This window comes from Taeniopygia guttata, chromosome 15 (assembly GCF_048771995.1).
Source record: "Taeniopygia guttata chromosome 15, bTaeGut7.mat, whole genome shotgun sequence".
In the NCBI taxonomy this organism is placed as follows: domain Eukaryota; kingdom Metazoa; phylum Chordata; class Aves; order Passeriformes; family Estrildidae; genus Taeniopygia; species Taeniopygia guttata.
Window position 1 is genome coordinate 7003253 of NC_133040.1, and position 25322 is coordinate 7028574.

The 25322-nt window shown below is 42.4% G+C and overlaps 1 protein-coding gene across 2 annotated transcripts in view; it reads left to right on the top strand.

Moving 5' to 3' along the window:
• ZDHHC8 (zDHHC palmitoyltransferase 8) overlaps nucleotides 1-25322 on the top strand; it is a 109742-nt gene that overhangs the window by 79001 nt on the left and 5419 nt on the right. For both annotated transcript variants that reach the window (XM_030286006.4, XM_072936350.1), the window contains exons 2-10: nucleotides 5737-5858; nucleotides 9157-9314; nucleotides 12205-12377; nucleotides 13564-13666; nucleotides 16923-17014; nucleotides 18641-18773; nucleotides 19645-19762; nucleotides 20494-20603; nucleotides 23503-24539. In XM_030286006.4, the coding sequence (XP_030141866.1) occupies nucleotides 5737-5858; nucleotides 9157-9314; nucleotides 12205-12377; nucleotides 13564-13666; nucleotides 16923-17014; nucleotides 18641-18773; nucleotides 19645-19762; nucleotides 20494-20603; nucleotides 23503-24539 (2046 nt within the window). The remainder of the gene's footprint in view (nucleotides 1-5736; nucleotides 5859-9156; nucleotides 9315-12204; nucleotides 12378-13563; nucleotides 13667-16922; nucleotides 17015-18640; nucleotides 18774-19644; nucleotides 19763-20493; nucleotides 20604-23502; nucleotides 24540-25322) is intronic.

Genomic DNA, 25322 nt, shown 5'->3' on the forward strand with positions numbered 1-25322 from the left:
TGATTTTTTGCCTCTTCTGATGTATAACCACACCTGAAAACTCAGGGTAGATGTTTTCATAGGTCCTATTTATCACCAGTGTGAGCTGTTCTATGTAACAGTCAGCTCTTATAATTTACTGCTTTTCAGTAATAAATTTTCCAGTATTTACTTGTCCTTTTCCCATTTTTTGGTAACATTTGGATTTGTTATCCTTTACTTTTATATCACTTTCTGTCAGTACAACTGCCATACTCACAGTGAGAGTGTAGTGCTATGGCAACGATGTATTATCTGCAGTCATGCCAATGAGTAAGATATGGTGCAGAAATTAGTTCACTTATCAAAATCTAATGTGCAGAGCTGAGCAAAGAACCTGACAGTCCAGAACCTCCTGCTATTTTCACAAGACTTGCTGTTCTGTTTCACATTGGTTATGACACTCACATAAATTCTCTTCTGACTGTTTCCAGTGATGCCTTGTTAAACCTACAGATGTCTCAGCACCTTGGAAAATATTTTTAGATGTACAATAATCTTCATGCTGTCTTTGATAGTGACAAAAAAATGTTTCTTCTGTTACTATTCCAGAAAGGTACTTTTCTGTAATTTCAGGGTAGGAAAAAGCATATAAATAGAAAAATCTCTCCCAGACTGGGAAATGTGAGAAATGTGTTAGATTAACACTGCTAAAGACTAAGAGAGCTCTGCCCTTCTTTGCTCTGTGGTGCAGACTGGGCCAAGCACAGCCTTCAGGATGTGTCTTGCACCTTCTCTGTTCCACATACAAACTGGTGGAATGATCTTTGAAGTACAGTGTTTACATCCAACTCCAAATCCTTCTACAGCGTGGGTGTTCAGAATCAGTCAGTTGATGGTCCTTTCATTTATGTTCCAGCTGGTGCAGTGCTGGTTGAGGAGGACTTTTACCCCTGGGGGCCTCTGGTGTGTCCTCTCAGCCATCCTGACTATTTTGCCTTACAGGGCAGGGCAGCTTTTGGACAGCCCAGGATGTTGGTTCCACGTTTTAGGATTGATATTAGAGATGTTAAATCTTTGATCAGATGATTAGAAATTGTTTATGTGATTTTACAGTGCAAACATGTTCTAACAGGCAGGGTTTGGCTAGAAGCTCTTGGAAAGAAATCAGAGACAGGCTTCTACAGTCTTTGGACATTGTTTGAAAGTTTCCAGTGAAATTAGTACTTGTTCTTAGTCAAATTATGCTTGCTTGTTGACCCCTCTTATCTAATTAGTCCCTACTTTGCTGAGCTGCTTCTACTTGCATGCACTGAATTAGCTATTCCACATTCCTCTTTTACCACTGGAATGGCAGATGTACATTTGAGCTAAGTGATGCTTTCTTTTCTGTGTTGTAACCCCATGCCTTGTGATTTGTGAAGAAATAAATTCTTTTGTTGTGCACAGCCATCTGTTTGAGGCTGAGGGGAAGGATGTGTGGTAATCTCAGATCAAATATTAGGTGCAGCTGAGCAGCCAATTAGACAATCCTTGAGGGTCTTCTTATTAGGTGTGGATAAATGTCCAGAGCTTGGCTGCCCATCTCTTGAGGTTCCCACATCTCCGTGCACTGCACGAGCAGCTTCAGGAAAGGGCAGGGTTGTAACCTCCTGCCCCATGTCCTGCTCCTTGGCTCTGGCCTCCAGATGTGCTCACATGTGCTCGTGGTGCTGCAGGCTGGCTGTAAAATGAACCACTGGCCTTGTTTGCTGGGTAAATCACAGACCCATCCTCACATCACAGCCCAGCAACAGGAGCCTCACCCCTGCCCCGTTCAGGGCAGGCTGGTGGCTGCCCAGAGCTGCCTCCAGGGACACCAACACCACAGCCACCAGCCTGGCCCTAACAGAGATGCTTTAAAACTTTCACACTCTCTGCCCTGCAGTGGGGAAGATGGTCTGACAGGGGTTTGTCCCATTTGCAGAATATGTAACTGGGGTGGCCAGGGGGAGTAGGTGACTTTTGGTGGCTTGTGGGCCAATGTCAGAGCCAAGACTAGAACCTGGTTCTTGAAATCAACAAATCAACAGCTCCATTCGCTGTGGCCTACTGTTTCTGTAACCATGTTTTAATGAAAAATGCAAAATCTTAATCTAGAGCAGGATTCAAGAAAAATATCCTATTCAGTTACTTAATTATGGATGAACTATCATTGTAAGACACAGACATGTCTTGCTGCAAAGCACCAGACAAAAAAGCAGGAAGGATTATTTGTTGTTTAATTTAGCAGAGGAAGGCAGCTGATCACAGTAAGTCTATCTGACACCTAGCAAGTTGTGTGATCCTATTTGTTAATCTTTTTAACTTTCCGTTTTATTAGGATAGGGTTTCAAGAGCAAATGGGATAAATGAGATTACATCTGTCGCCCTGAATTATTCTCCACTGAATTATGAACAGAATCACTCTGTGTCAGAGAAGTATAATTATGAGGGAAATGCTGCCTGTGTAATTGTGCGCTTTGTTTGGGAAAATTTGAGATTGGTAATTATCCCCAGCATGCCAGGGTGGCTTGTGCTGGCTCTGAATCTCTCCAGTAAGCAAAGCCAAGGGAAGTTTCTCTTTGGAGCAGTCCTTGATGCAGTATGGCTGGTGCCTACATTACCCTGCAGGTCTTCTGGTTCAAGGGAGGGATCCAAAATCACTTGCAATAGGACATGCATTGTACAATTACTTTCTCTCAGAGAAAAATCTGGTGGTGCTCCATTTGGGGAGTATACACTGGTCCTGGCTCTATTTAATTCATGTAGCCCTATAAAAGTTGTGGTACCCTTCCTGCTATATAATTCTACTGTGAGATGAGTTGAGGACACAAAACTGTAGCCTCTTGAAATTTTGGGTTCACCAGCCAAAGAAAACTTTAAACCTTGTGTGTTGTTTGTCTGGATTTGGAACAACTTCTGTTTGCAAAAAGGAAAGGAAAAGTTCAGCTATAATTGTTCCTATATAATAGGCATAATTGCTGCTGGAAGTGGATCTGCTGGAGAGAGAATATTCACAAAGTAAAAAGAAACTTGCTACAGGTCCTGCTTCAACATTTCTGCAGCTTTCTTCTTGAGGCAGAGGGGCAGAAGCCAGGCTTTTACATGATAGATCAGTGATAAAAAAACCTGCTAGGCTCAGATTAGAATTTCTGTTATTTTGCCCAAAATTATGTGTGGATTAGTGGAGAGGGGCAGGGTGACTGCATCATTTTGATGAATCCTATTGGAAATTTTCTTTTTCAGACTTTTTTACAGTTATGAGCCAGGACTTGATCTCCACATCTGTTTTTATTGGCCAGTCTAGTTTACAAATGAGGCCCCTTTTGTCCCATCTAATTTTATGTAATCTGTGATGCTGCATAACAATTCTGGGAAGAAGAAATGGAAGGATTGTGAACTGACCTTGTGGCTAGTATGTGCAATGACTCACTCTATTCTTTATTTCAACTTCCGTGAAGTCTTTTCAGATACACTGTTTACCCATTAAATGAGCTGTGCAGTTTATCTTATGGCTAAAATTCTTTCTAATATTTTGATATATTTGTTGGGAATGTGACAAAATAAATCACAAATGAGAATGTTAAAAAATACTTACACTAATCATCTGAGACAGTCTCTCTCATTATAATCTTGTTCAGAGGAACTAGTTATCTGTAAGAGAGGGTTTCCTGTCCCTTGATTTGCCAACCTACGTGACTTTACTGCCAAGGACATCTCTCCTCCATGCTTTACAAGCAATGGGTAACTTCATAATCTTTCTCTGTGTAGGCAGTTTCTTCATGGGAAGAAATTAAGTCAGTCATGCCCATTACTGAATCTAATTTTACTATAATTTAGAGGGAAGAACTCTTCCCTGAGTAGAATTGATTTTATAACCACTTACTTCAGGACTTATTTTGCTTTCCTCCAAAGGATGTGGCAGAAACTGTTGTTAGTGGCAGACCTGCAGTTTGCTTGGCAAGGTCACTGCAGCAGCACCTTTCCTGGCAAGTGAGAAACTTGTGCCTTGCTTTGGTTTGCAGTCATCAGCAGCTGCTCTGAGGCAAACTGGGCAAGGCAGCGGGTCAGTATGACCTCACTACTTGTTGAAATTCCACCCTTTGGGAAACATAAGGCTCTTAGGGTAGGTACCTCATGGAGTCAAGCTGTCTTTGGCTGATCTTTTTACCCTCTCCCTTAGTCAGCCTGGAGGTTTGGCCCTGGCCACAGATGTGTCTCTCTCATGGCTTTACAATTCATTCACCCTGGGTAGGACTTGTCCATCTTTTCCTCACCCCAGACCAGGCTGAATGAAGCACACCGAGGAGAGGTCCTTTAAAAAGCAGTTTGCAGCAGTGCAGTGATAAAAGCCCAGCTGTGAAGAGGTGGGGAGTGCAAAACAATCTCTTTTTGCCTGCCCACAAAGAAACAGGAGAAGGAAACCGGTGACTTCCTAACAGTGTCACAAGAGCACGTTGGGCAGTGTCCCTTCAAGGTCAATGACACCATTCTCAGCTGTTCAAAACAGCCTGTTGGTAACAAACCCAGTGCAAATTTATGGGAGAGGGCTGCTTGCTTGTTGTTTTCTCCTTGTTTGCACAGGCTTCAGCCTGGCAGACAATCAGATCCAACTGTAGATGTAATGCAGGCAAAATCCCAGAGTACATGGGCCAGTGTGAGATTTATGCTAATGGCAGCAGGCATAGCTGAATGTCTGCCTGCTCAGCAGCCTTGGAAGAGTCCTTGGCTGTCAAGACAAGTGGGAATCTAAGGAGCAACTCAGTGAGGGGTCTTTTTTTTCAATTACATACTTCAACCCATATTCTTCCTTATTTATATTTGCAAGTATCATGAGATTGATCAGATTTTTCTCCTCAGTGGCCCTGTAACAGCAAACCTCCTCCTGCAGACATGAGAAATGCATTTGGTGGGGTGTTCAGAGGTTGTGAATGGCTGAGTGAATGCACACTGCTTTTTATTTGGTGAAGCTGCCTGTAAGGCAGGCTCTTTTCTGCCTCATCCTGCCCTTCTCTGCTGGTGGGAAGTGTTCTTTGCAGTTTGAACAATTTTCCTCTAATTAACAGGCATTTGCCCATCCTTTTTCCAAAGTCTCCTACTTGTTCTCCTTTACTTTTATCTTCAATTCCTCTCAGTTCCACTCACTGGGTAAGCAACAAGTCTTTCTGGTGTTTCTGAACATTATTCACATGGCATATGCCATCTGCTTTCTTTTTGATACTGCATTTTCTGCTGACACCTGCAAAGGCCATGCTTGGTCTGACAAAACTTTCCTCCAAGGAGAGGTTTTGTAGTGTTGGTTCTGAGTGTTTAAAACCATGGAAGCTTAGTGAGAAGCAAATGTGATTCTCTTTGCCCCTGCTTTGGAGATCAATGGTTTGAATCTTATTGTGCTTTACACCAGGGAAAATTGAAAATAACCCCAGCTGCAAAAAGGCAATAGAGAAGGTAAAAGAATTGCAACAATGGGATGAAGCTGCTACAGAGTAGTAAAATGCCAGGTTGCAGATAAGGCAATAGGGTGGCAAAGCCCTGTGAACAATCGGGGCTTTCTGTGCTCCAGAACAAAGCAGCTTTACAGAGGGTGTTGCAGTATCACTGAAACTGGCTCGGTGGAAATTTCTGTTGCATTGCAAGTTCAGCCTTGCTGCATGGCTGGGGTGGCCCAGAGTACTTCTCTGTGTGATGGCAGTGAATGGGACGAACCTATGTGTTACAGCTGAAGGAGCCCTTACCCATAACTTCTCTTCTCCACAGGTGCCCCTGGTTGACAAAAGCCATCTCCCCAGCAATCCCAGTGTACAATGGACTCGTTTTCTTGTTTGTGCTGGCAAACTTCAGCATGGCAACTTTCATGGACCCTGGAGTTTTCCCACGAGGTAACAGAAATGGGACTGTTGCAGGGGAGGGGGGGGCACCTATTTGAAAATCCAAGCCAAAAGAACTGCCAGGTATCCAAACACACAAGTTGCTGATTAATCTTGTAGACTTTATTTATTTATTTAGTGTATTTGACTGTCAGAATGGGATGGCAGTGAAATGCTGGGTACCCTCCAGCTCCCTTCTGAGCTCCTGGGTGTCCTTGCACTTGCTCAGACTGGCACTTGAGGGCACAGGGTTGTGTAGAACGGTTCTCCTTGGATAGCTCCCTTGAGTGATGTGATTTTGATTGCTGTCCCCTGTGTCATGCTGGCACACTGGATTTAAGTCACTGTCTTCACAATAGGTAGCAGAGCATGCCAGAGGGGAGAGGCTAAACTTCCTGCAAGTTTCATCAAAGCAGTCCTTCCAGAATACCTTAAAAGAAATGCAGAGGCATTGAACACGAGAACAGATAATGATTAAGGCTTGCCTTAGAGTGTCTAAAAATGTATACATTTAGAAATATATTCCTGCTTAAATTAGTACTGATTCACAGCTGATTAAATAGGATAGAGATCACTCAGCTTTTGTAATGGGAACCACAGTGCAGCTATCTCTTTTAACACATCCTAATGAGAGAATTATCACCTCATTTTATCTGTCTTCCAATAATTATTCACATGCAGTTTGCAGCAGAGACTGCTCTAGGCAGTCTGTCTAAACCAATGGATCTGTGCTGTCTGCAAGCTGTGCTTCACCTCTGTTCACCACGTTCAGTGTCTATTTTGAATTGCTACCTGACAAGAGAAAGGTACCAGTCCTGCTGGTTTCCCTGAATAGCAAAGCCAGGTTTCTCCAGGTAGTGTGGTCTAATGATGAGCATCTCTCTGCCATTCCTCTCCGCTGAAGTTTCTGAACGCCTGATTAAGTGTTGCAGCATTCCAATTAAGGAAATTACTGTGTGTAAAGGCAATTTAAGGCAGAGGCAAGATTCAGTCACTTGTGTAAGATCAACGATACAGTGTATAGGTGCTTAAAGCTACAAATGCTAGTGACTTTCAAAAGAACTTTTGCAGGTGAAGTTTTAAGGAGTTTCTTGGACTTGTTAGTTTCTTTATCTCAGCAGAGATAGTAGTGGTTAATCAAACCTTAAACATTATCAGTCTGAGAATCCAGTGTGTTTGTGCAGGGCAGTTCCCTCAGAGCAGAGCTGGACATCACCAGGCCCTGGGAGTGATCAGTGCGGAGTGTATTGTCAGTTCATACCTTCCTCTGGGCTTCTCTAACTTCTTTCTGCAAACAAGTTCTTCATTTTGGACTACACATTTAATGAAGAAACACATGAGGAGATCAAACAGAAGCTTTCTCATCACCTTCCCTCCCATCCCATCTCCCTTTACACAAGGGAGTCAGGAGGAAAGCAGGAAGAGGAGGAGCTCCTAAAGTTCACTCCTCTACTGTCTCTCACTTTATTTGTGGCCTTGGCTTTGCATCTCTGTGCCTGTGCTTTATCAGGAAGATGCTGGGAGCAAGGGGAGAGAAAAGACATGGCATTCTTCCTAGGAGAAGGTAATGGAGCAGGAGTTTAGATGTGTGAAGGAAGAAAACTGATAAGGGAAAAGATGGAAAAGACTATAAATACCAGTACTGAGAGGAAAGAGGAGCAGATGTTATTTCAGATCACAAGTGTGCATGTGCAAAAAAGCTTATCACCACCCCACGCCACCCGCAGAGCTGCCAGCACAAGGAGTTCAGGAATTGTAGGAGTGACTTAAAACGAATACACAATCACTCTATTTGCTTTCTGCTGTTGAAATTAGGTTTAGTCTTCTTGGTTTTCAAGCTTCTTAGCACATTTCTGATTGTTAGGAATTTACTTCAAAACCAAAACAACAAATAAGCAGGACAAAAGCTGAGACTGTAATGAAATCACACAATTCCTGTAAGGAAGCAACCAAAAATCTGTTAGGAAAATAGGAGACTTGGCTGCTCCATGTCAGTGGATCAGTGTATGAGAATCTGTGTAGCAAGATACATTCCTTTGTCAATGTATTCTTCTGCTCAGGAAACTAGAAATAAGCACATTACTAGCTATATTATATGACCTTATAGGTCTGGCAGATAGAACTTGGCCTATGGGGGGAAATGATAAAAGTTGGGCTGCAGAAACCCAGCTTGTTGAAGAGAAGCTTCATCAAACTCCCAGCTCTGTTACTCATTTTTAACTTTTTTTTTTTTAATTTGTTGGATCTCTGAATCTTTCTGGTATGAATCAGTATTGGCTCTGTGAGTGAATTTCTGGTAATACACCAGAATGAATGAGTAGGAAAGGAAGTATCAAGTAACTGAAATTGGGCTGCCTTGAGAAATCTGATTTACAGTCTGGGCTGAGACTGGCAATGTTTTTTGCTGGCTAATTATACCAACTACAATTGGGTTTCAGTATTTTTGATGTGGATCTGTTTTGTAGAAACTCTCTGAATTGTGCAAAAGGAACATGTTCAAATGCATGTAGGTATATATAATGTCAGCATAGTCAGATTTTTTATAAAAGCTTAAATGGTTTGACTGTTCTGGTGTCTTGTTTTCATCTGCCCACATGTATTACACAGCTTGGGCAGGTTTATAATGGTATTGGAGAACCTACTGACTGTATTTATAGAAGTGCCTAAGGGATTTAGAGTCTGGCTCTCTCTAAGAGTCCCACTGACTAGTTATGAAGGAAAATTATAGGGAATTGTGCCAGTACAGCACTCTGCTTCCACGCACAAATGTTAATCCAGAGAATACTCTTGCAGATAAATACTGTAGCTGAGCCAGATTCCAAGCTCATCTAGGTGAAGGGAGAAATTCCCTCTGAAGTCAATGGAAATTGGATCATGATAGCACATCTAGAGAAGATTTAATATAGAACTGCGTGACAGTAATTGATGCTCCTCTGGGACGACATTATCAAATTCCACCTAATTTGGAGCCAGTCAACCAATGCCAGCTGCACTATAATGTTTAACCAGGTGTTAAATAGATGTGAACTTCTTAGATTTTCTGTCAGGAGGAAACAAAGATCACAGGAATCTAGAGTAATATTTTTTCTTCCCAGTATATATTTGTCTCTTGTAGTCTGGGGGATTTTTGTGCATTTATTGTTAAATGGGCTCTTTTCTTAAACAGGACAGAAGTGATAAACCATCTGTCCTTTGCATTGTCCCCAGTAAGGGGACTGTGCAGTGGCCCTGTGTCCAGGTACTGACAGGATTAGCTCTTTTCTCCTTGCCCTCTGCTACCTGCGCTAACTCTCAGTTTCGCGTTGAGCAGCAGACGAAGATGAGGATAAGGACGACGACTTCCGCGCGCCGCTGTACAAGAACGTGGAGATCAAAGGAATCCAAGTACGGATGAAGTGGTGCGCCACCTGCCACTTCTACCGCCCGCCCCGCTGCTCCCACTGCAGCGTCTGCGACAACTGCGTGGAGGTAAAGTAGCTAAGGGATTGTGAATATAAAAAAAGGGTGAATGGGAGCGTTGGTGCAGAGTTCAAGAGAGCAAGAAATTCAGGGTGAACCATTTTAACTTGGCATGTGTGAGCTTAAGGTTCATCATTTAATTTGGAGCAAACTGGTGCCTACATTAGTGGACAAGCAGAGAAGCGCAATGGTGTGTGAGTTCAGGAGAGCAAAACTTGGAGCTCAGCAAATGTTCTCCAGTCAATGGAAGGAGCCCATGTGTTTTTCAACACCCCAGCTCACAGCATGAACTCATTCATGTTTCTAATGTTGATTGCTCTGAATTAGGGGGCTTTCTTGATTCTTGTTGCCCTTAGGGTCTTGGTGAGTCACACAGGATTTTAAAAAAATAACCCCTAAACAGTAAGATGTGCTTCTGGGCTATAAGCGTCTCTCAGACATGTAGGTACACAGCACTGTATTCACAGCAGTGTATTGCCAGGGGACTTTTTATTGCTGAGCTAAAAATTCTACTTCTAAAAGATCATTTTTGCTGCAAGGTCTATTTTCTTTTCAACAGAAAGATGAAATCTTAATATGTCTAACATATATTCAGCTGTGCCATTAAAATGAAAGCAATTACTAATCAGAAGGGGAAAAAATACCAGAGTCAGCTGGAATGCTGTATACACTACCTTTGTCCTAATCCTCTTTGCCATGAGCAAGGGAATAGTCCCAAAGAGAGCAGCACAGTTACAAGTGAGAGAAAGGCTGCCTGGATTTATCTTGTGTCAGTCATAGAACTAAGTTATAATTATCTGGAAGCAGTGCTGTGCCTAGTAACCATTGATAAATAGGACGAGGCTGCCCTGTTTTGGAAGGCTTTAGAAGGATGTGGGATTTTAGAAGCCTGAGAGTGAGGGGCTGCCAAGGTCCCTGGGTAGAGGGAAGTAGCCACAGCTATTTATAAGTTGTGACACACAGTTTGTTTAGACTGCTGTGAATTGTTGCACAGAGGTAGATTTTTGGTAGAAAACCTGAATTGTACATTACTAGTTTTAAAACATAAATGTTTTCACTAATTCTGTGTTTTGAGGATTGTTTAGATAATGGTAAATTCTCAGTTGTCCCATGGAATTTCTTTCTTCCTCCTTCCCCAGTGGCTTAGTATAAAAATTCATTTTCAGGAAATGAAGTTTTCTCAGAAAAAGATTGCTCAAAACTCAGTGATATAAACACTTGAAGTTTCATGCTGATGTAAGGCCTCCATGGGAGTCAGTTCTGCAGCAGAAATGAGAATGGGAGGGAATCCAAAAGGAACCTCCATAAAATAGCAGAAGGCAAGGTGACTCTGGCTAGCTCTCCACAAGTTCTATTGATAGTCAAGTAAGTTGAATGTTCCCTACTATTCTGGTGCACAAGTAAAGAGCTCTGCTTGCCATTAAATTATTACTGCTGTGGAGGAATCTAGGCAAAAAGTATTAATGACTCCTGAATCAATAAATCATGGCCTTAAACATGTTTTATTGATTCTTGTGATGCTTATTTCCCACTCAACTGTCATATTCTAGAAGAGCTTTGAGACAGTTAACAGGAGTGACTCTGCTGGCTTTCCATGTAGGATCCATTCAGGGTTGTAGTTCATATGTTTCACTGTCAGTCCAGAATGTACAATAAAAATTAGTTTCCCAAATATAAGACTCCTGAACCAATTTGATAAAAATGAATAAACAGCAAAAACAGACAACACTTGCAGAAATAAAACAAATTAAAACTTAAAGCATGCTGTTACCAGAGGGACACAAAAATGAATCTGTGACAAAAATAGTCATATTTTTGTTTTCTTAATTGAAATGTTTGCAGTGAGCTCTTACATAGTTTGATAATCCATAGGTATTTTGGGCATACAGCCAGATTTGCATAACAGACAGATGTTATGCCTGCATTTCAGATATAACCTGAAATTATCTTAATATTTAAGTTGCCCCTGTCATTTTCTAACGTGCTTTGAGAAAGCTCTAATCAATTTTTCTGTATTTTGTAAATTTTTGGTAAATGCATTGTGCAAAACTTAGAAATACAAAACCCTCTGTGTCGTCATTGGGCAGTGCTTAAAAACAGCATTGCCACAAAACGAAGAATAAACAGTTCATTAGTGGGTGCAATGAATGTGTAATATCTGCTCTGAAGAGCACAGAGGTAAGAAGGGTTTATTTCTTGCACCTGATCTTGTCTTCATGTCAGGAATAATCCCATTGGAGACAGTGGTTTTACATGCTTACAAAACTGTGCAAAGGCACTTGGAGGGTGTCTGTGCCTTGCCCTCATTATTAAATCTCCTGTTAAAAGGGCTCTGCCTTTGTGAGGGACTTTGTGCTTGTGACTGAGACAAATTGTTAGATTTGGATTCATAACTTAATGAACCTGTGCATAATTTTGCCTCTGTCTGATCCAACTGTTCTTTTTCTTTGTGAACTGCTTGGTAAAAAGACACTTTTGTGATGTCCATTGTTCAAAGTGGACTCATTCAGTGATGTATAAATACTGAAATGTGGGACAGGGCATTCTGCAGCACTATTGCATCTTCAAAGCATTCTATGTTATAATAACTTCATTGCAATTGACTCATGCTAAGGATGATAAAATATTAGGGCTTCTGCTGCTAGCAGATAAATAGCCTGTCCTTTATATTTGATATATCCTCTCTTCAAACCCTATAAACACTCAAGTACCTCTCCATTCATGGATAGAGAAACAACTTCGTCCTAAAAAGTCTTATAAAAGACAGTCAAGCAATTTGTAAAGCTGCAGAAGTCGTCTGATGTAATTTCACATGACAGTGGTTCAGATTCATCTCTAAGGCAATGTATTTTCTTTCACTGTTTGGATATTTTTCCCTATCTCTCCCTTTCTTTACAAGGATTTTGACCATCACTGCCCATGGGTCAACAATTGCATAGGACGGAGGAACTACCGCTATTTTTTTCTCTTCTTGCTGTCCTTAAGTACGCACATGGTCGGAGTGTTCACCTTTGGGCTCATCTTCGTACTGAACCACATGGAAAAGCTGGGAGCAGCTCACACCACCATTACGTATCCTTCCTTTTGGTCTTTCCAGACTCAAGCTGGCTGAGGAAAAAATGAATCTGAATATTTGTCCTCCGGGAGGAGGTGGAGCCTCTCCTGATCCCCCACTGCTCTCCTCCTGTAAATGCTCAGTGCAGGTTTTCCTCTGTTCCCATTGTACCTGTGTGAGCATGGATTGCTCCAGAAACTGTAGGTGACCCTTTGTCTTTCTCAATCTTTGTCATGACACCCCAGCAGAAGGATGAGCTGCCTCCCTGAATTTTACTTACAACTAGGTGTAGCTCTCAACTGCTGTTTGCTGTATTTAAAACTCTGTTGCTGTGCTTTGGAGCAGGGTATGATCTGGAATTAGCCCAATCCATGCAGGTGTAACACATGAACTACTCGCTCTGAGGGATGATACTGCTCTTGATAGGTTAGTGAAGAATATTCTTTACAATAGAAAGGTAGAGCCAGAGTCACTGAGTTCACATTACTTGCTAACCACCTCAAGGGTGAGGACCCACACTAGGAGCACATGGACTTAACTTTGAGATGAAATTTAGTTAGATCTTGCTAAAGGTGAGGAACACTACTCTGCACTCATGAGACCCCACCTGGAGTGCTGTATTAACATCAGAAAGATGTGGAGCTGCTGGAGCAAGTCCAGAGGAGGCCACAGAGATGCTCAGAGAGCTCAAGTCCCTCTGCTCTGGAGACAGGCTGGGAGAGTTGATGTTGTTCAGTCTGGAGAAGAGGAGGTTGTAGGGAGACCTTAGAGCCCTTTCCAGTGCCTAAAGGGGCTCCAGGGGAGCTGGAGAGGGACTTTGGACAAGGGTCTGGAGTGAAAGAATGAGGGGGAACAGTGTCAAACTGAAAGAGGGCAGGTTTAGATGAGATACTAGCATGAAATTCTTCACTATGAGGCCCTGGCACAGGTTGCCCAGAGAAGCTGTGGCTGCCCCTGGATCCCTGGAAGTGTCCAAGGCCAGGTTGGACAGGGCTTGGAGCAGCCTTGGATAGTGAAATGTGTCCTGACAACAACAGGGGAGTTGGAACTAGGTGATCTTTAAGATCCCTTCCAACCCAAACCATTCTATGACACTGTGACATTCCCCTGTTGTTGTTTTTTTTTTCTCCTTTTCCTCTCCCTGTCTTTCACAGATTCTTTTTTCCCTTCACTCATCCCAGTTTCTTTAACTCCTGGACACAGAATGGCTGTCATGTGTGTGGCTGGGTTATTCTTTATCCCAGTCATTGGGCTCACTGGCTTCCATATTGTTCTAGTGGCCCGAGGGCGCACAACGAATGAACAGGTAAGAAGCAATCCTTTCTCCATGTTTGTGGCTAAAAAGGTGCTGAGGTGGGAAGGAAAAGCAGCAAGTTAGCTTGGGTAAAGTTAAAGATGGTCCAAATCTTACCAGTAATGCTCTTATTGGAGCTTTTGTGAAGATCTAGGAAGGTTGCCTGGTTTTTTATTTTCAGATTTTTTTTTAATGCACTGAAGGCAAAGGTTTCCCTTTTTTAGCCACAGATCATCACCCCATGCTTATTTATTATTTAAAAACTACTCATGGCCTTGAAATAGGTTTTATGTGGTAAGCACCATCAACCCCAGAACTTCAAACTTTGAGTCAGACTGAACAATTCATAAGATTGAGTGAAAGAATGAAAGGAAAATATTCAATCATTTGCCCTCTCTCCTGGTATTTTGAACTCCCCCAGCAAGCCCTCACTGCCCATAATAGGGTCTGAGTTAGCTCTTTGTCTCTCTTTGTGTCTCTCTCTTGTTCCCATGCATGTGAACTCATACACACACACAGAGTGCTGTTGGACCCAGTTTGCTTAGCTTCTCCAAACCAAGTGCCAGCAATGACATCTTGTGCCAAAAAGCCTGTAAAACTCCAGTTCCCCTGCAGTTATTGAAATGTCCATGACCCACAGTCCCTGTGGTTGATGCCCACCTGCATTCATGTGCACGTTAATGGCCTGGTGTGGCTGATAGAGATCGATGTGATGGGATCAATAACAGGCCCCTGCCACCCCAAGGACAATTTGCAGGTTGGCATTTGTCTCAGCCCTCATCCCAAGGCTCATGAACTCTGTGCATTCCATTGCTTTACATTTCCACAGCTCCAGCTCCAAAGTGCCTCTCACATCTGAGCCTTTGTCACATTTTCCCCACCATACTTCTTTTCCCTTGTGGTTTGGGTTTTTTTCAGATGGGTTTTTGCTGCCCTTGCCCCCGTGGGTGCTCTGCAGCTCCCACTGAGCTGTTTTGGCTGTCCTGGAGGCTGATGGCTCCATGCTGTGGAGCTGTCTGGCTCCTGGGCAGGCTGTGAGCGATGAAAACATCTGTCTGAGGCCAGACCTTCGCAAACTGAGATGACATTGTCTCCATCCCACAAGAGACAATAAAAACTCCTACCCAGAAGAGTGTGGGAGGTTTACATAAGCAAGGAATCTGAAGTCATCCTGAACAGTTGCCTAACATGGTCTTTGAACAAAGCAAGCTTCCATAGCTGTCATCCTCAAATGCTTTTCTCTGTCCTGCTCAGAATCATCTGCTCTTCATTTTAAAATTAATTTTGGCCAAGTATTAGATTTGATAGTGCTAACAATAGCAGCATGAAACACAGGGCATTTTGGTCTCATAGCACAAATCGTTATTTGCCTTAGGCTTGTCTTTGTGCAGTGGTATAAACTCTCCATGAAAATTTTAGGCTGAAGAAGAAGGAAAATTTTAACTTTAAAAAATGTGAAATTTAACTTCATGTGTTTGTGGCTGCACTAGAATTTAGAAAGGTTGAAGATTTTTCTGTGATTGAAATAATCTTTGGAAAATGTATCCTAGATTGGTTTGGTTTCCTGAGCTACCAAACCACTTGAGATTTATTACATCTTCCCATGCCATTTTGAAAATTCAATATAATCTGGTCATAATTTCTGCTTAGTCATATGTAGGGGTTATCTGTAACTGAAGGATGGATGTTCCTGGCCCTGAGGTCCTTTTAGAGGAAGCATATCTAAGTAATTAGAGCAGGAGAGATGGATATGAGATCAGCTCCTGGCTTTGCCACTGTTCTAAAACATTCGCTTTTCTCCTGCAGTCTCAGTGTTGATTCTCTTTTCTCACACTGGTAGTTATCTACTGTCAGCTTTCCAGTTGCAATATGCTCAGCTTATCGTGTCCTCTTTTCCCAGTACATTTTATAAACCAGTGGTACAGACATTTTTGGGTTTTTACTGTAAATTTTTGGTATTTATTAATTCTGAAGTTTGTAAGTTCTGAGCATTCATAGTAGGCAGACTATGATTGAAAAGTACATAGTGGCTCGGTTTAGATATTTCTGAATGCCTCTGAAATTCTTTTATGGAATCAAAATAACCCAGAACACAACATCTGTTCATATCCTGGTATTTTTAGTTTCTGAATAGAGTAAATAAATACCCTTCCTTCTTAGACTGCTTTCTAGCAGTGTTATTCTAACTACTTTAGAAACCAAACTGATATAATTAATACTGTAATCTGTGATTTGGAGAAATTTTATTTTCATACTGTGTTTGAGAAAATGGGCACAGAAATATGAAATGCTTTGCCAGCATCTGGCACAAGTCGGCGTAAGCCTAGGATTGAATGCAGATGTGCCAAATGTCCCAGGCCCGTGTTTTCATCAAAAGGTTGCTCTTCCAAATCTCAGAACTTCCAGCCTCTCTTGGCCTCTTAAAGAGCTTTATGTTATATCAACAAGACAGCATAATATATTGCAGAATTATTTGACCTTTGTTATTTTATGTGCAAGTTATTAAAGTATTTCTGGTACTCTGTAAGCTTGTTGCTAGATCAGAACTATGAGCTGATTAAAATGCTTTACTTGCAAACAACAACAGTAATGCTTTTAATGGCAACCACTATTAATCTCCCTGGCTTTATTGGTATTTATCCCCATATGGTGACTTTCGAGTATCTGCCTGTAGAGTACAAACTCTTTATAATGCTTATGAAGCCTTGAATGGATCCCGCCAGTCTAATGAGGCTTGGCTTTTATTAAACCTGCTCATTTACAAGCAAACATTGTAATCACCAGGGAGTTCCTGGCACCCTCCCACATAAGGCAGTGGTTTGTACTGATTGCTGCTCAGGAGAGAGAGGAAACATTGCTCTCATCCAGCATTTGGGAATGTTGATTTGACTTTTCTGTTGGTTTGGAGGGGACTCGCCAAAGCAGGGGAGGGGAAGTAATGGGAAGGAAAGAGACTAAAACAGGATGTCTGTCTGGGAGCAGACACAAATGCAGTGCAGGAGCAGCATGGAGAGGTGAACACATCACTTTGAAACCCAGTCACATTCAGCAGTGTCCTTTTGGGAAGGATCTTGAGTTGAGTGCCTCCTTGATGGAATTAGCTGACAGAGGTGGCGTATTAGAGCCGGAGAGAAAAAGTGCAGTATTCAAAGAAAAACGATCTCTTTGGGAAGGACAGAAGGGTCAGACTTGTTCTTGATTTTCTGAGGCTTAGATGATGACTTTTATATAACCAGAGGTTTGAGCACTGTCCTGAACACGTTTCCAGGTGACAGGGAAATTCCGTGGGGGAGTGAATCCTTTTACCCGTGGATGCTGTGGAAACGTGGAACATGTGCTCTGCAGCCCCTTGGCTCCCAGGTAAGAGAAATGCTCTCAGCTGGGAATGAGGGAGCAAGAGTCCCTGATGGGACAGGGAAAGAAATATGCTTGGCTGGGCTCACAAGCCAAGGATCATTGATGGAATAAGAGGAAAGCCAAGTAAAAACACTCCTGAAGGCTGATATCCTCTGTGATAGCTGCTTCTCTGTTGCATGGCTGTAACTTGTAATTCACCACCCTTGTCCCAGAAGTATTTTTGGAATAAGCTTGTCAAATAATGTTGAGCTTACACCCTTGTCTTCACCAGCTTGTTTATCCAGTGGATTTCAGTAACAAGGTAAATATCCATACGTTATCATATTGCCCACACTACTTCTTACACTGTACAGGCAATGTCCAGTCTGCTGGGGAAAAGGAAGCAAGCTAAAATCAGCCTTTCTCCTTAAGATTTAAATATAATTTAAGGCTGCTGTGGTTTTCAATCTCACTGGCACTTTCATTATCATAAAACAGATTATCAAAGAGATCTATATCACGGAACTTGAGATTTTATTTATGGCTTTCTATTTTTGGGGAAATGGATTTATTGTTTCACATTTTGAAATCAGGATCTTAATGCAGTAGATCAGATGGACTATAAATAATTCCAGGTGCTGAGCTGTCCAGCCTGCAAACATGTTCATAATCATACTACAAGACTTATTTGAGCCTTTTTAGGGTATTGAACAATTCCAGACCCTGACACTCTCATCTGCCTTCTTTTCCCCTTTATTATACAACAAATTAGTCCTAAAGGACTGTTACATGTGTTAAAGACATTGGAGTAGCTGCTTCTCAAACCTTCCAAAACATGAAAATCAGGTCAAGGTGGATGAGAAGAGCTGGGTATTAAACGCTGTAAGATACGTGTGTTAAGAGAGGAGTTGTGAGTGCCATCATCATGGCTATTCACAGAATTATAACAAGCAGAACATTTGTATTTTGTGAAGGCCCGTTCACATTGTTCTGTGTATTGAAGGTCTCTGAGCCATCACTACTAGAATATCCCAGTCACTACATAAAACAGAGAAAGCTGGTGTGTGTATTGATACTTAGGCATAATACAGTCACTGGCCAATTGCACTTAGAGAATTCTATTCCACTGGAGGGAAATTAGATATCTAAAGTCAGCCATTTCCTCTTAGATTTTTTGCTTTCTATAGACTTGGCAGTCTCTTTTACTTCCATTTATTTGAACACTAAACATGCTACAGAAACAAGTTACCATGTGGTAAGTTAGAACTGGCAGCACATCATCTTCTCCATGGTAACTCCTCATGCTGGGTCTTGTCCCCCAGTCACTGACTCCCACCACAGGGCAGCTGTTTCAGGTTAACTGGGATGATGTAGTCAGTCACTTCTGTTGGTGGCAGGCCTCTCTTGCTCTCTTTGTCCTTTTGTCCATTAGTGCTTCAAAAATTGCTGATTTTTAATGCATCCTCTCCTTTTGCTCGCTAATTCTTTTTAAATTGCTGCTTAATTATTACGTACATTGAAATAAATGGAGGTTCTTACCTACATTCTGACACATTCTTAAACAAACAATAACCTGGAAGTGGGAAGATTTTCAGTCCTTGTTCTTAGGTTACTGTTTATTTTAATGACAACTGTTGCACAATTAATCAGGTACGTGGTTGAGCCCAAGAAAAAGCAAGCTGTGAGTGTGAAGCCTCCTTTCCTGAGACCGGATTTGTCTGAGCGACAGATCACAGTGAAAATCAGTGACAACGGCATCCAGGCCAACCTCAACCGGAGCAAGGTAAGGAGATCTCCAAGCTCTGCTTTTGAAGGGCATGGATTGAGCATTATCAAGCCTGGGAATGAGTCTGTCATTGACAAATCTGTTTGAGATAATGCAGAAACTAGAGTTTGAGTCCTTGTCATATACTTCATCCTCTGTCATACACTTCATCCTCCATTGCAGGTTCAGTAACAGCAGCTTTTTATCCAACAACAGGCAGCTCTAGCATGGAATCCCTCTGGGCTTCTTTTGGAAAAGTTGATTGTTCTTTGCAGTAGTTATTTTCTGTCCCAAGAGCTGTCATCTCTTGGTGTTCAAATTAATTTTAATGAACCCTTGTACCACCAGACCAGGTCAGTTGTTCTACTTCAAAGAATGTTCTGAGCTTCCAGGCTGCAGGAAGGCTTGTGGTCCAGGACAAGGAATATTGACTCAGAAGCTGAGTTCTCTTCTCTCCTCTTTTCAGTTTGTCCTGGCATGATTAATAGAGAAGAATTTGTTTAGTCCCATAAAAAGTGGTGGATTCAAAGGAAGCCAACTTGCAAGATTTTTGTGGATAGTTACTTCCTTTGCAATAGTTACTTGCTGAGAGCTACCTGGAAAGTTGCTGAAAAATGCTAGAAAGCACTATTGTCTTCTACCACATATTAATTAGCATGATTAGTACTTAGCCTGCCAAGTAGACCAGGATGGTGCATTTAAAATTCTACTGGGTGGTTATGAGAATGCTAATTTTACATGTGACAGTCCTTGCCCGCAATACATGCTAAATCCTGTTTGTCATTATAGGTATAGGTAGTTCTGGTCCTCTGGTACATCCAGCACTGTGCCACACACTGTTATTTAACCAAGTTGCATGTAACGATTGATTTTTTTGGATCATTTTCAGTCTAAAATCAGCCTGGAAGGTCTGGAGGATAAGAGTATGGATGTGCAACCACCTCTCCCACCCAAAGGAGATCCAAGCAAGTACTCTGAGCTAAAAGGGCAGCTGGGCACCAGTGAAGGTATAGTTGCATGATCAGTGTTTTATTTTTATTTATAAGAAATTATTTTAGCCTCTTTAAAATGTTTCTTGTATTATTTCAAAACATGGGATCTGGGTGAAGGATTTTTTTCTATTTATATGATTTCCAGACTAGGGGAATTAACAGGAGGAAAGGGAAAGAAAAGCCAGCTTGAAGTAGTTTATTCAAGCCTAGGTTGATTTGTCATGTCAGTTTTGCAGCATGTATAAACTCTTTTAATCTCCTTCTTAAATCAGTTTTTAATTATAAATGGTCTAAGGAATCTAAGGCATCAGAAATATTAGGACAAAATTCTTAGGCATTGCAAACTGAATTATTTCGTTTTTAAGAATGTGAACTTTATGCTTTGATACTGTGAAAAAAACTTTTATTCTCTCTTTTTATTCAGACAGAACTAGTAGCTGAATCCAACACAAATATTTAGGATTTCAAATTAGGCAAAATTTCTACTCATCAAAACGTGTCACCCCATTCAATATATTGTGTCTTGTTTCTTCTTGTCTGCAGATGGCTGATCTGGCAGCAATGTGCTGTTACTGCCACAGGGACCCCATTGATTTTGGTGGAATGCTACACAAAAGTACTGCAAGTTCTATTCTTTCCAGAACAGATCCATTTGCAGAGGATGATGGATGGCAGGAAATTATGGCTGGCAGCTTTCTGTCCACACACATTGTAATAGAAAGTACTTTTTTTTTTCTCTTTTGCAGAAGGTGGCCTCTCACCCAAACTAATCAGCCCTCCCACTCCTGCCATGTACAAATACCGACCAGCTTTCAGCAACAATCCCAAAGTCCACTACCATGCCACGGCCGAGCAGGTGAGCGAGCCCGGGAGTTTCTGCTCCCAACTAACACCAGGCAGTGTGGAGCTGAGGAGGAATTCACTGCAGGGCTCTACTGAATGCCAGAGTGTAAAAGTAAATAACAAAGCTTGGCACTGTTGTGTGACAGAATACTATTTTCACTGTGCTCCTTATGGAAACATGTCTGATTTCACAGCTTCCCCCTGCTGACATGTCTTTCCTGCTGCCAGGCGTGCGCTGCCGCTGCTCTGGTATCTCGGCCTGATCCTGGGATGCTGAGAAGTGTCACCTCCCGTTGGCTTCTCGTGGCAGAGGTGCCAGCTCACATTCCCTTCAGAGGGAGCTGGGCATGCTGAGTGCTTCTCTGGATCAGACCCTTTAGCCAACACTCAGTGTACTCACTGATTCCTTAAGATGTCAGCTGCAACATGGGAAGAACTTTTAAAGCATCCCAAGAGATACTTTAGTGAAAATTAACAGAAGACTCCTCATGTTTGACCTTCCTTGGCACCTATTCAGTGCATTTGGGTTATATGGAAAAAAAACACCTTCCTAACTCTTCGCATCATTTTCACCTATCAAGAAAACTGAGGTCCAAACAATTAGACAGATTTGCTGTGGAATTTTGACTGTTTTCTCTTTTGCTTAGAAGTTATGAAACTTATTTCTCATGGATTTATTGCAAATATTCCTTGGCCCCCAAGACCTGAAAACAGTATTTGGAAAATTACTGGTCTAACTTGTATATTTGCAATATGTATCCGAGTCTTCATGCACCAGTGGAGACATCCTTAAAAAACACATACCACACACAGTGCAGTTTTCTCAAAATTAATTTCTTCAGGTCCTTCAGTATCACCCCTGGAATAACAAGCAGGAGGTGATAGGAAGGAGTATTATGAAAGAAGTAAGGAAAGGAGAATATGGTAGATAAAAACAATTGAATGTAGCAACACTGTAATAAGACAGAATGTTCCTTAAATGGTGAGGAAAGCTTTTCCTGAATCCTTCTCATTTTGAAAAGAAAGATGGTGATAGATAGTGGAATTCCAGCTATGACCAAGTTTAAATTTTAGTCTTGCTGCAGTAATGGTAAATCTTATTCTCTGGATTTGTCCACTTAATGAAGAAACGAGTGGCTTATGAAAGGGAACACAAGAACAACAGCATGTTCACTGTATCCAGAAAGTTTAATATCCTATCATTTTTATTTTATTACATGAAAAATGGCTTGACATCCAGTTCAAAATACTCTATTTACAGGCATCATCTACCAATTTTGAGCTGTGGAAGCCACAGCATTCTGAGTCATAATGCCAAAAGTCAGAGAGCCAAGGAAGGGAGGCTTGTTGTGTTCATTCAGGGCACAGCCAGAGATGCAATATAGATACAGGGCAGGTTCTGATTAGGCCAGGGGACTGGGCAGTGCTGTGAAATGATAACACGGAACACCACCTTCACTCTGAGGGTTGCTGTTTCAATCCTAACCCAAAACAGTGCTGTTGCTGACTGGTGTGCAAGCTCTGGGGACTTGTTCAGTTTTATAGTAGTCACAACTCTGTAGTAGTCAGCTGGGAGTATCATAAAATGGGGTTGACGTGGTGAGCTGATAGAGGGGCATGGATTTGTCTGCCAGGTCTAAGGAGGTACAGAGGGAAAGAGACTGGGCTGTGTAAGGAATGCCATGGTGTCTGTTCTGTATCAGTTCTTCAGCCTGTCAATGTAATTCTGCTTTTGAGCAGTGAAAGCTGCTAGGAAGGAGGCATTGGGACACAAGGATAAGTAGCACAAATATACTTAAAAGCTACGTCATTGCTCTCATCCTCCATTACAGGCTGTCACTTGGTCTCTTTTTTCCAGAGAAGGCCAAATTTAGCACCATGCTCTAAAAGAGTGAGCTGTTTTACATATTTCTCTATCTTCTAGCTGAAAGGAAAAAGCTTTTTAAAAACATCCACAATAAACCAGGGGTTTGTCATTCCGTTTTTGTTTGTTTTTTTTTTTTTTTCAATAGTTTTCCTTTAAAAGAAACTAAAGAACAAGCTATGCCAGCTGCATTTCTGATTTAATATGTGACTGGTAATAACTCTTTGTTTGCAGAGCCAGTGTAGCCAATTTATTGTGCATTATGGCAAACTCTTCCTTAAAAGTAAGAGCGAGAACTATTTGATTAGCACAGAATAGCATTTTAAGTGAACAGAACTCTGAGCAATTTTCACAGAGTAAAGCAAAGTGAAGTCCTATCTGTTTTCAAAGCACATAAATAAACTATGGGCTTTGTTTCCTTTTCTGATGTGGCCATTTTCTTCTACACAGGCAATAAAAAAGAGAAAATTGCTTCATTTCATTGTTTAAATGGTGGGAAGGAGCCTCTCTGCTTTAATTAAGGTTAAGTGCCTAATTTTGAAGACCTATGACCAGAAATTCAGAATTACTGAATGTTCATAGTGCAGAGTAGAGTGGATAAGAGTGTGCTGGTCCCCAGCATGTTGAAATGAAGCTCAAAGTATTTCTGTCTCAGCACACAAGACCAGACATCCCTCAACTCAAGAGCTATTTGTAGAAAACGTGAAGTGCAGTGCTTTTCCAAGGGCAGTATTATCAGATAACAATCTGATTTACCTTCACTGAGACTTGAGTGTCAGCTTGGGTCTCATTCAGTGTTTTCAGTGTCCATGTATTAACTTACTTTTTGCTGTCAATATTATTTAGCACTTACTATGAATAACTCCTCCTTGCTTCTAAGGTGCTAATCTATATGTTGAACAGAAGTCAGGAGATTTTTTTGTAATGAACCTGGGCTGACAGTCAGAGGGAAGACCTTCATCTCTGTCCTTCCCATGCACTCACTGAGAGAGAAAACCTGCACTTATGTGTCACTGGCTTGTGTTTCTCATATTCACCTCTGTTTTAGATCACCTTGCAGGAGGGACACAGTCAAGGGGCTCTGATAGAAGAGGATGGCAGGAGCCTTGATTACCAGTCCGAACCCAGCTTGGACATCCCCAGCTATCGGAAGAGCTCCCTCCACAAGACCTATCAGTCTTCCCCACTCCAGATAGATTCCTTTGCCATCAATTCACGATCCCTGAGCCTGAAATCTGCTGGCAGGAGAGGGACAGACAAAGTGCCCCTTCATCCGATAAAGTCTGAAGGGGCTGCTTCCACCCCTTACAAAAGCATCTTTTCTCCCAATTCCCTGTCAAACAGAAATGGGAGTCTTTCGTATGACAGTTTGCTGAACCCCATGTCTCCCTCGGGGAGGAAGTGCATTGCCCATTCTGCAGTCAGCTCTGTCGGGTACCACTCCCCATATTTGTCAGCCAAAATGTGCCACCTCCGGGGCAGCGAGCTGCAGCGCCAGCCACCGCAGAGCTTCAGCCCGGTGCTGGGGAGCCCAGCCCCGCACCAGCGAGACCCCTCCCCGGTGCGCTATGATAACCTTTCCAAGACAATTATGGCATCCATCCAGGAAAGGAAAGAGATGGAAGAGAGGGAGAAGCTCCTCCACTCGCACCCTGACTCGGTGTTTGCAGACTCAGGTGTCTATGACACGCCCAGCTCCTACAGCCTTCAGCAAGTGAGCACGCTCTCGGAAGACCCGCGCAGCATGGCCATGAGATACGGATCCAGGGACAATCTGATGGCTGCCACCAGCTTTAGCACAAGGAACCCTATACTGCAGTCCTCAGTGTCTTCACTCTCAAGTGCAATGACAAGAGCCCCAAGGACTTCCACAACCTCTCTGCAAGCTGATTTAGCCAATAATAATGTGCAGTCCCATCAAGCACTACAGGGCAGGGTGAGCAATGGCTCCTACAAATCCCCAGGCCACCAGGTCCCATCGTCCCCCACAGGGATGCCTAGGTCACCCTCTTACGGAGGCCCGAAGGCTGTGTCATTTGTAAACACTGTGGAAATTACAGAGGTGCAGTCAGTGGGAGCACAGAGGTATGTACTGCCTGAGGGGCTGAGAGCAGTGGGAATCTGCTTGCGAGAAAGGGCTGGGGCTGGAGCTACGCTGGAGGCACACCCTGATGAGATGTTTGCTGTGGGCCATGACGGTGGGAGGTTTGTGGGTGCTCTTCAGTTCTGTCACACCCCCACAGCAACCTCATCATGACAAAATGTTTGCACTTCTCCCGTACCTTGAACTGCAGGTGGTCAGTTTTGCTGTAAATTCATAATTATTTCCAAGGTGTGAGGCAGATTATTCCTCCCCTTACACACAAAAGGGTGGACCTGTTCTACTTTGCAGCCTGAAGGGAGGCTGACCCAGACATTGCGTGGATACAGAGGCAGAGCTGGGATCCTACTTGTGCAACATCCCCTGCACTGAGGGAAACAGGCTGAGACCAGTCCTGGTGCTTGGCATTGACAGCTCTGTGTTTAGCAGTGTGGAGTGTCCATAGTACAGACCTGCTGGTAAAAGCACAGAGCTTCATGACATTACCTTAAGGCCTTGCTGCTTCCTTCCTTTCTGTGAGAAAGCATGGAGAAAAAGGATTTGCCGTGTCAAAAGCCTCAGTAACTGCTGCGTGAGCAAGATGCTCAGCTGCAGCTTCTGCATGTGCTTCTGGTTTCCTTCTGGAAGCCATGGAGCTTGCAAAATCGGAAGAGATCATGATCCTGTTGAGGATGCAGTATTTCAGCTTAGCTGGGACCTGGAGAGCTGCTCTTCAGAAATATCTAAGTTTCCTTTGTATCTGGTACTTCCTGTGCTGTGCTGGCCTC